At 31.6% G+C, this 16,437-nt stretch overlaps 1 protein-coding gene across 1 annotated transcript in view; it reads right to left on the bottom strand.

Moving 5' to 3' along the window:
- The window catches only part of LOC142358211 (uncharacterized), a gene marked incomplete at its 3' end in the record, with an annotated part of 28,100 nt that extends 13,680 nt beyond the window's left edge, over nucleotides 1–14,420 (bottom strand). Inside the window, exon 1 of the mRNA XM_075409661.1 lies at nucleotides 14,169–14,420. Within this exon, the coding sequence (XP_075265776.1) occupies nucleotides 14,169–14,420 (252 nt within the window). The remainder of the gene's footprint in view (nucleotides 1–14,168) is intronic.
- Between the last annotated feature and the right edge of the window lie 2,017 nt (nucleotides 14,421–16,437).

The raw sequence follows: 16,437 nt of genomic DNA, 5'->3' as shown, positions 1-16,437 counted from the left end.
CCGAAGGGCACAATTCACACATAACTTTAGTTGAATTGCATTCTTTATTTATTGACTTCTTTCTATCAAAACATGTTATTTGTTTCATAAATCAACATCCATTAGAAATTTTATTTGTTATATCAAATTTTGTTTCTATATGACTATTAGTGAACGGGCTCCGTCCGTGGCATGGCAAAGTGGCTTCTCCCTTGGTACCCCAACTGCTTTGCTGATCAGAATTAGAATAAGAATTGAAATTGGAATTAGAATCAGAATTAGAATCAATGAAACTGCTTCGCAGATTAGAATCAGAATCAGGATTAGAGATAGAGCTAGAGCTAGAATATTTTTTAGCAGTACCCCTTAACTTAGAAGAAATTTCTTCCACACAATTACCACTTAATGTTTAATTTCCACATGCACACTTATTAACTTTATCTTTATGTTCTATTTTATAATGAAAAAGCAAAGTGTGTGGGGTTCCACATCTATAATTCCAATCTAAAGATTTCATATGCATTATCTATAAGTAATGAAAAAATTTATATTTATTTATAGTTTCAATAATTTAGTTATTTATTTATATTTACAATTATACTTATATTTATGTTTATAATTATACTTATATTTATATTTATAATTATTTATTTATAATTATTTACTTATTTACTTTTTTTATTATATTTACAATTTTTTTTAATTATTTTTTTATTAACTCTTATAACTAATCAAACTTCATCCTTACAGTTTTATTTTTTTATATTTATAATTATTTATAACTAGCTTTAAATTCAATTAAACTTCTAGCATGATCTTTAGAGAAGGCAAACATACCTAAAAATTCCATGCCTAGCTTATTAGGAGTATTATATTTATATCTATTATCTAAACTTTTTACATTACCCAACCCAGTTTTATCTCCAACGAAATTTATAACTTCATCTCTAAATTTTTGATTAATTATATATAGATCTTTTAAAACATCTCTACCCTTTTCGTTTAGAGCTTCAGTCTCTTCATCAATATACACTTCTTGTTGATTGGCATTACTATACAAAGAAGAAGCTTCATCTTGATCATACTCCTGAGATGAAGGTTGTGAGCCATCATCGCCCCAAGCATAGTTCAAGAATGTACCCGTTCTATTTATCATTTGACTTGCATGTATTGTCACTTGTGCTGCAGGTCTTAATGTTGTATCGGGTTTAATACAATTATATATCATAAATTGTGCACTCAAACCCCTGTTATACCCCCTATATGCTGTTTCCAATTAGCAGCAATCTTTTCTTTTGTTAGAACATCATTCTAAAATTTAATGTTGTTTAAAGAAAGGAGTTTATTGAAATAGAACTGATAGTTATCTGTATTAATAACGGTTTTTCCTGTAGCATTAATCAATAGTGGTTTCATATAAGCTATAGGTTTATCTATCTCTTTACTCTCTATTCCATCTTTTAAACTAAGAGCTTGAAGGTCTAGGAAACCAATTCTTGAGTCATATATCATAGTTCTATTTCTATCAAAAATAATAAAAATTTCCTCTTTATTATTATACTTAATCATGCCATAACGAAGTGCATCATCTGTTTCATTTGTACTATTATAATAACTAATATTTAACTCTTGAATTATACCATGGAAGTCATGCTTGCACTCATATGTCGTATTAAAATTCTTAAATAGATCAGCTCCATTATAAGTTGTTATATAAATAGTATCACAATTCATTCTAGCCATAATATCTATCTGAGCTGGTTTTTGACACATTACAATCAATTGAATATATTTATTTCTTTCTTCTGTAATATAATAAATTATATCCTTATTAAACTTATCACCCATATCATCAAGAACAATTACACAATTTTGGAATTTGAGTATATTTTTCATTGTGATCATTTTTATATCACCCATTTCAAATCCAGCATAGGGGGCGCCAGTCTCGGGATCAACCCAATCCTTTTCATCTTTACATACTATGATTATAGACCTCCAGTCATTTTTCACCATTTGCTTTTGCTCTTGCCCCATCATAGACTTTTGATCTTGATATTGATTCTGAGTTTGATCCTGATCTTGATTTTGATTCTGATCTTGATTTTGATTCTGATCTTGATTTTGATTCTGATCTTGATTTTTATTCTGATCATGATTTTGATCTAAGTAAAACTTTAAATTTTGTCTAACAAAAGAAGTCTTTCCCGTACCAATAGCACCATAAACAATAATATGTAAGGGTGACTTTTCAAATTCAAATCTAACTAATCTTCTATTCATAAAGCCACCAAAGTTTTCTTCTAGTTGTGTATATTTACTTGGCAAGTCATAATACATTGTAAAACAAACAGATGCTACTAACATGAGAAGAAAAATTAAGGGACCGTTCTCCAGTTTTATATGGTGAATATAGTCTTATAATTAGACTTAGATTTATAATTAGACTTAGACATAGACTTAAGAGTCTTTGACCATCCGTGAACGGACTCCATCCGTGGCATGCCAAACGGCTTCGCCGATGCTTTGCCATAATTAAACATTAATATTTATTTTATAAAAAAATGCTTATCCTATAATTTGAAGATTTCAAAAATGAATTTAGTATTGATAATGAACCAATGAGTAAAATCAGAATAAAAGATATCGGTAAAGATATAAGTCTAACCCCAATAGAAATAATAATGAGAGATGAGAAACCAGAAATGATCAATGAAACCAGTTCAACGTTATTTTACATCCAACTGATGGTACTCACTGGGTTTTAGTTATAAGAAGGGGAGATGGAAAACTTAATTACTTTGACAGTTTTGGTGTTGAGACTCCACCATTATTCTTAGAGGAATATGTTGATCTGGGCTCTAATGAAAGAATACAGGAATATGATGAATCTTATTCTGGTGCATATTGTTTATATATGATCTATTTTACTAATAGAAGATTTACAATAGAGGGTGCTTTGGATGTTCTAGTTAATCAATTTAAATGTCCCGATGGATAAAAAAAGTGTCAGTGTTTGGGTTGTAAAGTTAAAGGTAAACTCGAAATTGAAGTTGAAAGTAATGGTGATGTTAATGTTAATGGCAGTCAAGGAACCTGCGTCACAGATGGCAATGGTAATCAGGGAACCTGCTTCACAGATGACCAACAGGAGACCCATAATGATGGTGATGATAATTATCTAGTATCTTTAGTGAACGGACTCAGTCCGTGGCACGCCAAAGGGACGATGTCCTTGGTCCCCCAACCAAACAAAGAGATAAACCATTTTCAAAATGTGGTTGTGGATGTGGATGTGGAGGAACCCCTTCCCGAAAGGCATCAAGGCTTGGTGCGCCAGTAAATAGTATAGGAAATTTATTTATCAATGTTAATGGAAGTCTACAATCATGGATAACTGATAGTAATATAACAGTCTATGCCCCTTCCCAGAAAACCTCAGATGTATCATAGCAGGTCTTAGTGAGCGTGGTAAGACAGTATTATTAAAGAATCTATTTATACCCGGCATACAATTTGATAGATTATGTATCATTGGTCCTACTGGTAATCAATATAATGATTTAGAGTATAAAGATATCGTGTTTATTAAGAATATAAAAGAATTAACCCACACCGATAAACCACCGAAAGATAAAAAGAAACTCATGATATTTGATGAGGTTATGGCTAATGAACCAATTATTAATTAATACTTTCGTAGAGCTAGACATGAAAATTGTGATATGATATATCTTAAACAAAATATATTCTCAGCAGATAGACAGAATGTTAGAGAGAACTGTAATCTATTTATTTTCTTTGAACAAACGGGCAAAGCCATCACTGCTATATATTATGATCACTTTACTGGATCTCAACTTTCATTGAACTTCACTCAACAGTCATTGATAAATCTAAAAATAGATATGATTGTGGTAAACTAAGAATTAATTGGGATTGGAGAGTTTTATAGTTTAATAATATTTATAATTAGGTATAAGTATAAGTCTAAGTCTAGGTCTAAGTATAAGTCTAATTAAAAGTCCAAGTCTAAGTATAAGTCTAAGTATAAATCTGAGTCTAAGTCTAAGCCTTACTATAAGTATAAGTCTAAGTGAAAGTCCAAGTATAAGTATAAGCCTATAACTAAATCAGATGGACCTTTGGTAAGCTAGTTACACTAGATCTGCGAAGCAGCTTCACTGATGGGGCTTCGCCCAGCTGACTACGTCAGATGCAAAGTAAATACTCAATACATCCCCATTAAAATCAATAGGTCTTCCATGCTCACTTTTAATATGCAATTCAATATATTCTATTCTATCCTTTGTTGCATTTTGATATAAGACATTAGACGGTGTAAAATTTATTAGATAGCCTGGTGGTTCTGTTAGAGTAAAAGTATATAGAATGTCTGTGCTATTGCCATTATATTTAAAACCAGATATAGGATTACAATGAATATTAATAGTACTAAAACCCAGAAAATCAATAATCTTTTGAGATGCATATTTACCTTGATCATATACCTTTTTTCGAATACCTAGTAATGAGGCTGGTGAGTTTTCTACATCAAAGTTAATTGCACCTCGTTTTATTGCCATTAAACAATTCATTGTATGCTTATCATGTTCTATTATAACATTACCATTAGTTTCTTCTTTTATCAATTGTGCTTTTCCAGTTAATTCATATGCACCTGGTGTAACAGCTAAAATGTTACCATTATGGGGGCGAAACCCATGTTTCACTATACAAAAATTGATTATTCTCTCTATTCACATTAAACACCGAATTATAAACAGATAATCTAATCAATTCTAATTTTGTTGTATTAAGTATAGGTTCACAAAAGTTAAACCTTTCTGTTGGCTTTATTATTCTAAAATTAAGTGTGTGTTCTTCTTTAGTTTTAGTTAAAGCTTTATGTATCTTTTGTAGTTTCGATAAGATTAAATTGTCAGTCATTTTTTTACATTTAAAAACGGACTGTGATTTGAATACAACTTATGAATTTAATAATGATATACACAAAAGTATGATTGTAAAATATAAAGCAAATAGTCTAGCAACAATGAATACGGTTAATACTAATATTACTATCATTCTCAATAGAGAAGAGAACCATTTAAATATATACGATTCATATCTAGAGATAGAGTTTGTTGTATCAGATAATGCTGTTGGTGTATTTGCTAATAATGCTAATATGAGATTAGTTAATTATGGTATGTTGGTATTATTTAGTTCAGTTAAGCTTGAAACTAGTGGTGGTAGGACAATTGAATATATAGATCATTGTCATCCTAATCTATTGATGTATAAGTTATTAACTAGTACTGGTGATGAATATGAGAGTGGTTTTGTTAGAAATCAAGGTAATTGAGATAGTTAACTCAACGGTGATCATGCTGCTAGAGAAAGAGGTCATATGTATATGATGGTTAGGATGAGTGATCTATTTGGTTTTGTGAATGACTTAGAAAAGATTATATATGGGTTAGGATTTAAACTAAGGTTAAAAAGAAATAATAATGATAGAGCTCTATTTAGAGTTATTGCTGATCCTAGCCGTTTGGCTAAAGATGGTAATATAGAAATTAGAGATACATCATGGTGTATACCTATTATTGATCCTAGTAATGATAATAGAATTATTGTACAGAAAAGATTAAGTAAATAGAATAATATTGATTTTAGTGATTATGAAAGAAAGACATTTTATAAGAATGTACCCAATGCTACTAACTTCTTAATTGATCTTCGTATGGAAAGTGGTATGGAAAGACCTCAATACATAAAAAATGGTTTTGAAAATAATAATGTTAATGAACAGACTCATGATGCAAGTACATTTGATATAATGAAAATTACTGAATGTTATTGTTAGATTGGTAGTGAATTTTACCCTGAGGATAGAATGAATATTATTTATGGTACTAATAATTATAATGAGGCTTTTAAGGAGATAGTTAATTTTAATAAAGATTATAATGGATTACCTCATAATATTAAACCATATAAAAATCATAGAAATTAATAGAAACTAATCAGAGAAACTAATATTCTAAAATCTTTTCTATTTTTATCAAAGTCATCCACTGGTTTAAGTAATTCTACTTTACCATCAACACAGGGCCTGTATATCCAAATATTAATATTGTACAATTTTTCTATTCTTAAAATATAGCCGAAGTCATCTTCATGTTGTTGTCTTGATGCAATTAGTTTATCCTGGTTTTACTTTCACGTGCTGCATGGTCCATGGCAGGACGTAGCCAAGCATTAATAGTTAGTTCCAAGGAATTGTATTTGGAATTGCGTATATTAAATTTTGATTTAGAGTTTTTGAGATCGGTGGCAAAAGCTATATAACTAACAACAGATGCTTTAGTTGGTTCAATATTTATCTGAAAGCTTTTTAATCCGAGAAACTCAAAGTCATAGCCATAGCCTTCACATATTTCTTTTTCAAAATCCAACAACTGTTTGAAGTCAACATAATCATATATTGCCTTATTAATAATATAAACAGTGTTGAAGAATATTTTTGTGATCTGAACTTCTTCTTTGCTTCTCTTCTTGAACTAACACTCGGCTGTGATCTTATACTTAAAACTCTTAAATTTACGAAAATGGTAACAGGTTTTAATTTCTTCCAAAGAGTTATGAATAGCTTCATCTATATCTTCAATGTAACTTCCAATTTTATCAGTAATATAAAATTCTTTCATTTTCTGGCTAGAGTTTTTATCAAAGTATTCTGCTTTTTTTCTAGATACTTACAATTATGACTATATGAGTGAGTAGTTAGGGCGATTTTATTTTTAAATTCTTCATTGAACTCTTCACATCTAATTTTAATTTTGGAGTAGATTTTATCTTTTGGTTTATTTAGAGGATTAGCTTCAGTAGTGGGTTTAGTTTTAATAATAGCTTTGATGTTATCTTTAGGTTCACTCTCAGATTGGGGAATCAAGGGCGACGCACTTTTAGGTATACACTCAGTTTGGGGCTTAGGTCTGAGGAAGTAATATTCTTCTTCTGGGTCACACACTTTCTCCATGTTTTCAAGTATGGGTTCGGGAGATGGGGGGTATAACCTTTTCGTCTTTAGGCTTAGAATTAATTGGGGCTTCATCATCAGAGCCAAACACTTTCTCTAACAAATCTTCATGTTTAGAATCATATGATTGATGTCTGTATAAACTTTTTTGTTCCAAAGGATAAACCAGAGACATCGCAGAAGTTTACATTGCTGTTAGTTGAGTGAGACATGGTGTATTTTATTAGGGAAAGTTTGGGAAAAAACAATTTTTTGAAAGTGAAAAATGAAGTGTGATAAGTGTAAAAATAAGCATTGGAATGAACGTTGTAATCATTGCAAAGAGTTAGAATATTGTTGTTATATATGAAAAGATATAGTTAAAGTAAAAGATTATATTCAACAATTGGGGAACCATTATGCCAATCCAAATCAATACCTAGAGTGTAGTATGTCTAAAGTTTATAAATTATTTCTTTCTTTAGATTTAGAAATGGAAGATGCAGATTGTGCATCTATCTTAACAGATATAGACTTGGCCATACTAGAAATCAGTTTAGAGAAGATGTTTATAAGTACAATATCTGCAAAACGGGTTCAACCTGATAGGTCTTCGACCATGTTTCACCATCTGCGAAGCAGGCTCCCCCTGATCGGCGAAGCCGTTTGGCATGCCACGGACGAAGTCCGTTCACGGATCAGTTTTAATTTTGATTTAACTGTCGGTGTTTCACTGGGTATACATTTGTTCATCATAAAATTTCTGCTTGCTTTTTAGAAGTGAAAGCCATGATGAATAATCAAAAAGTGCCGTGGAGAAAAATGGTCCACTCATGGAGAATTATTCTAGAACAATCTTTTTCTAGAATACTCGGACATGATCTTAACTGAAAAAAAATTATCATTTCCCAAGTAATTACCTGTTTTAAAGTATAATAATTAAATCCTTCTATTGAAGTGAATGCTTTGTATAATCTATTAAAACTTAAATAAAAATTAAATAAATACTCAACTTGCAGGCTAATATTTAAATTTGTTTTATTTTCGATATTTTCACTCGTTTGATATCATTCTGCTAATGGTGATGGTCATTTCTGTTAATGGAGGTGGCCAATTTAGCATGACGAGCACTTTTCCTTTCCATCATATTTTGAGCTGTTTTTAGACTAAGCAAAGTGAGCGCGTATTGTGCTTGTAGTGGCGGTTATCTTTGCTAAAGATTTTTATTAAGAGTTCAGTCAGCTTAATAGTTAAAATTGGAAGTTTTCAAGCATTCTGTTTTTGCACCATCCCCCACAATTGCCATTAAGAAAGGTCGAGCAGTACTGCCGTAGCGTGACAAAAGCGAGTCAACCTTTTAACAATACCTCTCAAGACTCGGCGAAAAAAATGAACCCAGGTACATAGAATCACTCAGTTAAACATCATAGATCAACCGTCTCCAAGAGTAAGGTCAAAATTTTAAAGAAACTTGTTTCTTTTTATCCAATTCTAAGCAATTTTGAGTGATTCTCAGTTCATCCATTTCTATTGAAAAAACTTTGCGGGCCCGGTTAGCCTGATTTGTTTCAGTATAATTTGATATATTAGATAGGAAATTAGGCTTTGAATTGACTTTGAAAACTTTTGGATATTTGCGTACGAAATTCATAAAATATACGGGCTATATGCCTTTGTTTGTACAAAAAATTGAACGAGTATTTGTGTATATAGTGCTGGATGTAGTAGTGGATAAAACAAGGCTACCAGTTAGCAGACGGCTTGGTCCATTTCCCGAGTTTGTACGAGGGAAAATGGACAAAATTGGCTGGTGGCTGGTGGCTGGTAGCCTTGTTTTATCCACGACTTGGGGGAGGAACTATATACTCAAATGGGTTTTTTGTTCATACAATTTTGGCCGATCGGTATATTCATCGTAAAGAGTTCAGACGTGCATCGTTAGAAAGCCCGTCCAACGTATAATATGAAACTGAAATTTTTTTTTATTTTCATTTTTAACAAGGAGTTATCGAGGATTGCAGTTTTTGAAAAGTAGAGTGAATTCAGTTGTTTTTAGAAACATTTTCTGTAATTTTGACGAAACTTTTGTCAATTTTGCTTAAAAATTGTCAATGTTTTTAAGCACAATGTCATTGGTTATACGTTTAAGGATAGAGAAGACTCGCCAATTTGTTTTATCCCAGCTTTTGGTTAATATTTCTGCTAAATTTTTCGAACTTGATACTTTTAAATAAAAAAAGGCTCTTAATACGTTTCTGTATCCTACTTGGTTTAAATTTACAGGAAGTAAAGACCTAATATCTGATGCCAAAACTTTTGAGAATTTAAAAAACATAGTTGTATATTGGCTTCCTAAGGAGTTTTCTGGAATTAAATTTTCGAATCACTCTAATAGTTTTAAAAAAGTGCATGATTTATATGCTGTTCATTGAAATATATCATTACCTAATTGATCTATTTTGCAAACATATGCAATGATGGATGAGCAGGAAAATTGGGGCTAAATTTGGACTCAAGATGGATTCTTACAATCATTGGTTGTTAGGATTGTATTAGGACGCGGTGTTTTGAAAATGTTTTCGCAATTTTTTTTTTATGTTGACTACTGAAACGAATGATTTCAAATTACGGCATATTCATTTACAGATCCCATTTACAACAAAAGAAAAAATGAAAAAAATGTAAAAAGATTGTTGGTCTTCAGAGAAAAGCTCATAGTTTTTATGGCTTTGACAATATGTTTTCGTAAAATTTAATTGATTCATTTCTGTTTTGCTCTCATTTGTCATTCTTTTTGCAGCTGTAGGTGAGCCTGTACAATTCCTTAAGTTGTTATCTAGTGTCTCTTATGACTTTGAATATTAATGTTTTTAGAGAATTTAAGTGAAGTTTTGAATTTTGTCATAATTTTCAACAGTATTTCTGTCCACATGTAGCTTTGTCTCAATATCTACAAGGCAATACTTATTCCACGCAAAGAAAAACGCACTCTTTGCAGAGGTTTCATAATTAAATAAAAGTTTCTCGGATTTTTTACTACAAAATTTAAAACTTTTGTTAACTTTCGCTTATTTTCGTTTTTGATGAAGTTATTTATTCTCCTTTCAACTAATCAAAATAAAGATTATTCCCATTGGCATTTAAACATTGCGCAAAAAAGCCTGATTAAAGATTTCAGTGAAGAGCTTTTAGTTTTAACGGCTGAGCATCCATTCTTTCCAAAAATTTCGTAGGATTTTTTTGTTTTTGCTTGTAATTGTGGTTCTTTTTTGTCGCTTGGCATATTCACGACATCAGAGGAGTTAATTACTTCCTTGGATGTTTATTTGAATCTTTTCCTTGATTTCAGTTTATAGCGTTTATAGCTAATGGTTTTGAAGACTTTCAATTAATTTTCGTAGAGAACAAGAAATAGGAATAAACAAAAAATTTCGTCAAAGAAATAAAGTGAGTCTTGAAAGCCGTTAGCTATAATAAGAAATCAGGAAATAATTTCAACTAAACATCCAGGGAAGCAATCAAAGTTTTTGATTTTCAAAATATGCCGAATGACAACAAAAAAGAACGACTATTAACTGAAATCTTATCTTTTTTGTCGTCAAAAAAAATGTCTTTTTATTGACAGAGATCATCTGTTTTTCGTTGCTCTTAACCTTATTTTTATTGTTGGTTATGTTTTGACAGATGTCTATTGAGCTTAGAGTCGTGTTTTCATAAAAACTTAGTGGGTTTTCGATACCGCTCAATACGTGTGGTTCTTTTAGTGTCTTTTCCTCACTGACACTTTAACTAGACAAACCAGTTAACCCAAGCAATTTATTCAGTCCCTGTCGTCAGTTTAAAATTCTTAATGATTTTTACTGTATTATAGATTTAATGCCTCAAACACTCTGACTTCGATAAATTGTTCATAAAATTTTGGCTTCTGTCCGTATTTGTTATTATCTGTCGCCCTACGATAGGGTCTCAATAATAACAAACACAACTGGCTGTCGAATGTTTTTGGATTGTATGAATTTTTGGAAAAGATTTCTTTTTAAAAAAATCAGTGGATTTTTGAGCTTTGTCACCTTTATCTTAATTTTTTTCATTTTGGTAGTGTATCCTCAGTAACGACAGGTTGCTTCCTTTTTCCAGGACACCAAGATCCAATCTCTGTAATATTTTTTAATTAATGGTTTCTTGGCATTGGCACTACACATTATCTGATTTTTGGATATTAGACCATTTTAAAAATTTTGTTCCCTTTCCACATTATCACACTGATGGAGTCGTCCAATTGGCTTTCAAAAAGCGCAAATTTATCGGTGTTTTATATTCTTCGTGAATGGCCTATCGTTTCAACGGTTGCTGCACATTCTTTTTAAACTCAATTGTTTTTTGTTTGATTTTTGCCGTTATTTTTGCAGTCGTCCGACATACTATCTTTAACGACAGGTCTCAATTGCTTGCTATGAGAGATTCTGATTGGCTGGGTAAGAGAGTCTGGACGGTTCCGTTCTCTAATCCAGTATCATTTTTTCGTTTAATTGTTTGCTGAAAGTTATGTGAATTTGTGAATTTCTCCTCCTCATTTGGTATACAATTAAACCAAAAAGTGAATGAGCGGGGCCGGAATATCGCGTGCAGATGCACATCACCAATCCTGGTCTTCTAAATAACCAAATTGCAAATTGCAACTCACTTGTTGATCGACTCAGGAGAACTGGTGTACATGGATGAAACTATCTCAAACCACACTAAGCATTTAGCTGAGCGGCTGGCGAAAAATCGCAACTTTTTAATGTTTCTCGGTGGTCAGAAGCAAGGGATAATACTAAATTATCTAACGCCGGTGATAACCATGGAAAAAATTGCGATGCAAGTATCTTTTTTGGGAAGCTAGCCATAAAGTTTTTAGAAGTTGCAGCTGATGGGAAGCTTCTATTTAAGATGACGGCATGGAGAATTTTTATAACTTATGCTGAGATTTGACATAGTAGCACTGAGCATTTTTCATTATCTTGAGAGTTTAATATTTAAAATTGTACGATCTTTCCTTTAAGAAAACATGATTTCAAGCATCCACGATAAGTGTAACTTTGTCTAAAAAACATTAGCTTCAGGTATATTCAGAACTCAGATTTTGAATAGGTTTTCGATAAAAAATTTGATTTTTGCTGAAAAAAGTTCCTCTCTGAGAGAATTAATTATAAAGAACGAACTGAGTTGTTCTCTACTCAGTAAAGGAAATTGATTTATATAATAAAGCATTCTGTGGTCATAGATTTTTTTTTAAAGCATATCATTCTGCAGAAAATTGCAACCCATTGCAACTCATTGCAACTATCTGGAAAAATTTAGTGCCCAAAAAATCCTCATAGTACTTTCAATTTCTTCAAACAACTGGAAGGAAATGAAACTGCAGGAAGAGCAATCCAGAAGCCAGGTTGTCTTAGATAGCCAAATAATAGTAGAGTAGAAGCAAAAAAACGGTAGCCAAAATCTCCCAATTTTACGCGAATAATAGTTTTTTTGCGCCAAAGTGATTATTTTTAATGACTTTTTCTACAAACACCTCACATCTTACTGTGATGATCGATTTTCATCTTATTAAGACGTCGTTCAAAAATTCTCTTTTCATGCATTTTGTCTGACTAATATCATCTCTAAACCTTGATTATATAGTTGTCAGTTTTGTTCAGCAGTCTGTTCCACATATGATTTCTGAAAGTAAAATTGCAAAAAAGACAAGCAATTTCTGAAATCTCTTGAGAAAATCTTAAAATTTCAGAATTTCCAGAAAAACTGGTAACAGATGTCTCTACTTCCTGAATGAGCTCTATTAGTCTCTTTTAATAGAAACAGTAAAAAAGTAATATCTGGGTTCTTTTTTCAATTTTCGAAAACAAAAATATTCGTTTTTCTTCTAAAAAACCAAATTAAAAATTGCAACTCACTTGTTTTTCTCGACACTTATGACATGAAAACATGTACCTGCACAAAACTATACCAAACCACAATGTTCAGTAGCTAAAAATTATCTTAGCTAACGCCGGTATTAATTAAGAAAAAATTGGTCTGCAAGTTTCTTTTTTGGGAAGCTAGACATAAAAACTTTGAGAATTTGCTGTTGATGGAAGCTTTTACTTACAATGAAGGCACTGAGAAGTCATATCATTTACACGGAGATCAAACATAGTTGCATTGAGATTTTTTTGTCATCTTTAGAGTTTAACATTTAAAATTGCGTGCTCTTTCCCATCTAAAAAGCATGACAGCAAACATCCATGATCAGTGAAACTTTGTCAAAAAAACTGACTTCAGCAATATTCGGAACTCAGTTTTTAATTAGAAACCAAATTTTGAGGAAGAATATGAGGATTGTTTAGGCGTTGATTAATTCCAAATATTTGCGATCCTGGAACATTAATTCAATTAACCCTATAAAAAAATATCCATGCTTAAGTTTAAAGTTCTGCAAAATGATATGTTTTAAAAAAGTGACGTGTATCTAGGACATCAGAAGGCTTTATTATAAAATCAATTTCGAGTAGAGAACAATTCAGTTCGATCAGTATACTTAATTGTTGCAAAGAGATGATTTCTTTCAGCAAAAAACAAATATTTTCATCGGAAATCTGGTTTCTAATTAAAAAACGAGTTCCAAAAATAGATGAAGTTAAAATTTTTTAGACAAAGTAACACTGATCATGGATGCATGAAGTCATGTTTTTTAGAAAGGTAAGAAATCTCAATATAAGTAATATAAATTCTCCAAGCAGTTATCGTAAGAAGAGGCTTCCCATCAGCTGCAACTTTTAAGAATTTTATGGCTAGGTTCCCAAATAAGATTCTTGCTTCCAAATTTCCTCCTTGATTGTCACTGGCGTGAGGTAATTTAGTATTATCCTTAGCTTCTGACCACTTAGCAACATTTCTGAAAGTAAAACTGCAAAATATATGCATTTTTTGAAAACTCGAGAAATTCTTTATGTTTTCAGGACTTCCAGAAAAATTTTCTACTTTCTTGAGAGAATCTAGTTTTGCAGTTTGCCTTGCTTTTTAGAGCTAAAATGTCTAAAATAAGAATATACTTTACTACTTAATAAGAATATACAAACCTTTCAGCGATATACAAATCTGCAAAAATATCTACTGCGTAATTCAGCTGTCATCTAACCTGGTTCAAATCGCAAATGACCACATTAGGAAAGTTCAGCGACTCCTCTCTCTCGTACATGAGGTCAACCACTGTCGGCTGGACCACTAAGTATGTGTATAGGAATGAAATCTGCAAGTAGGAACAAATAAACATAAATGTCATCACTACGATCGCCCACAACATACGATGTGAGAATCTTTTCTCTGCATTCAGAGTGTGGGTTATTCCGTGAAGTGAGCCGTATTGTGACCATTTCACCACGGTTTCCATAGCAACCAATTGATAACAAAAGCGATTGATACAGAAGAAACAAAAGTGAAAATTCAAATTAAATTTTCAGCATCGCTTTTTTTGGTTCTCCTATATCTAGATTGTAAATAACAGTTAAATAATTGGACGGAGCATAAACAAAGAAAAGAAAATTAGGACGCCTTGCCAAGACACGACAGATCTTAATTTTTCGAAAAAAATCTGCAATGTCCTAGCAATAGCTTTATAAATTAATTTTAAACGTAAATTCTGACAGGTTATGATCTTGCTAACATTCCAAAACACAATCAAAGTTCAGACAAACTTGAGGAAAGCTTGACAATTTTTCGCTAAAATCTTCTTCGGATAAAACTTGTTTCCTCTTACTGGATTTCCCTCAATAATTTTTCTTCAAACAGCTTTCTTCGAGTTAGATAATTTTTCCTCGGGAACAATAGATCAACTTGAGAGTCAATAAACTAGTCTTCAATTCCAATAATGGTTCTCTGAAAGTTCAAACAAAGTGAAGTCGTTTTCCTAATAACAGCTTCCTATTCCTGGCAGAGTTCAGCCTAGTTTATGGCAGCTGTAAACTGTAGAACAACGCCCATGACTGTATAATTCAAACAATTAATTCGTTTATAATTGTGGGGCGTTGCCGATTGCGGAAACACAATTGTGGTATTTTAAGATCTAAGTCTTTGAAGTTGAAGGAGTTGCGATAGTACTCCCTTTGCCATAGGCTTGTTTCAGCAGGGCAAAGGACAATTCGCAACAATAATTGGTAGTAAAAAAATTACAATGTGGACACCCTTCAGGCATGGTAATTTGGGTTAGTACATAATGCTCGGACCGCTCATTCATGTTTTGAATTAACAAGAAAAGGCTCATTAATGTGCGTTCGCACATGATGTTCCAACTCGAGCTCATCTACATTTTTGACTTAATTCTTAACCAAATGTAGAGATGATAAAAAAGAGCGCACACGATATCTACCATTAATAAGACTAAGAGGAAAAAAAAACAAACAAAACAATTTTTTGGCAAAACTCAATATCTAATTTTAATAGCACCTAGTAACAACGTCACATTACAGTCAGAAAAACCCTAACTACACAAATTTTCTTTTTCTTAACTACAAAGCAGATGGGATTTTATTTATTGAGAATAGGTAAGATGCCGACAAAAAGGAGAAATAATGAGGCAAAACTCAAAAATAAATCAACCTTTTTTAAACCAAATAACTTCAAAGGTCTTCAGAACCATTAGCTTTTAATAAAAAATTCTAGAAAAATTTACTAAAATTTTATTAGGAAACCAATATCAACTGTCCAATAGTTTCGACTAAGGCATAAAAGCGGACTAATTGCGAAAAATTGCGAAAACGCAAAATATTTTGGTAATTAAAATCATCAGCTATTATATGAATATTATATCTTTTTAAAATTTCTATTGTTATTTGTACTAATTCAGTTAGAGTTACACTGAAAAACTAAATGTGTTCACATCGGCCTCATTTGAGAATCATTGGGATATGTTATTACGCGAATTTGCTAAAAGAAGACAGAAAAGAAACATAAATATTGGCAACTCAAAAATACATGAAAACGCATTTTGTCCAAAAAACAAAACAACAGTTACCTCTTGGTACCAATAAACACGTTGAAGTTTGAATTACAAGGATGCGGATGGGAGCTCTCAAAGATGAGAATAAGCTACAAGTTGACGAAAATTACATCAAAAGCTGAAAAATGTTTACAAAAATGAAAACACATATAAGAATCTTTAAGACCTTTAGTTAACACTGACTTCATTGAGTAAGTTAATTCAACCCTCGATTAGAAGCTTATGAGAGTTCTTTGCACTTAGGAAAAGATTAAGACTCTATAAAGAACAAAAAAACAGGCAAAAAAAGCAAGTTCAAAAACAAATTGAGAGAGAAAAGCATCGAAGCCAAGCCAATAAAATATGAATCAAGAAAAAATCCTGAACATTTTTTTCTTCCGATTAATATTTTAACAGCAACAAGTTTGTTTTT

The sequence above is a fragment of the Convolutriloba macropyga genome, unplaced genomic scaffold (genome assembly GCF_964194025.1).
Source record: "Convolutriloba macropyga unplaced genomic scaffold, txConMacr16.3 SCAFFOLD_2426, whole genome shotgun sequence".
Lineage (NCBI taxonomy): Eukaryota > Metazoa > Xenacoelomorpha > Acoela > Convolutidae > Convolutriloba > Convolutriloba macropyga.
The sequence above is the reverse complement of the archived record's forward strand: the minus strand, read 5'-3'. Positions and strand labels throughout refer to the sequence as shown.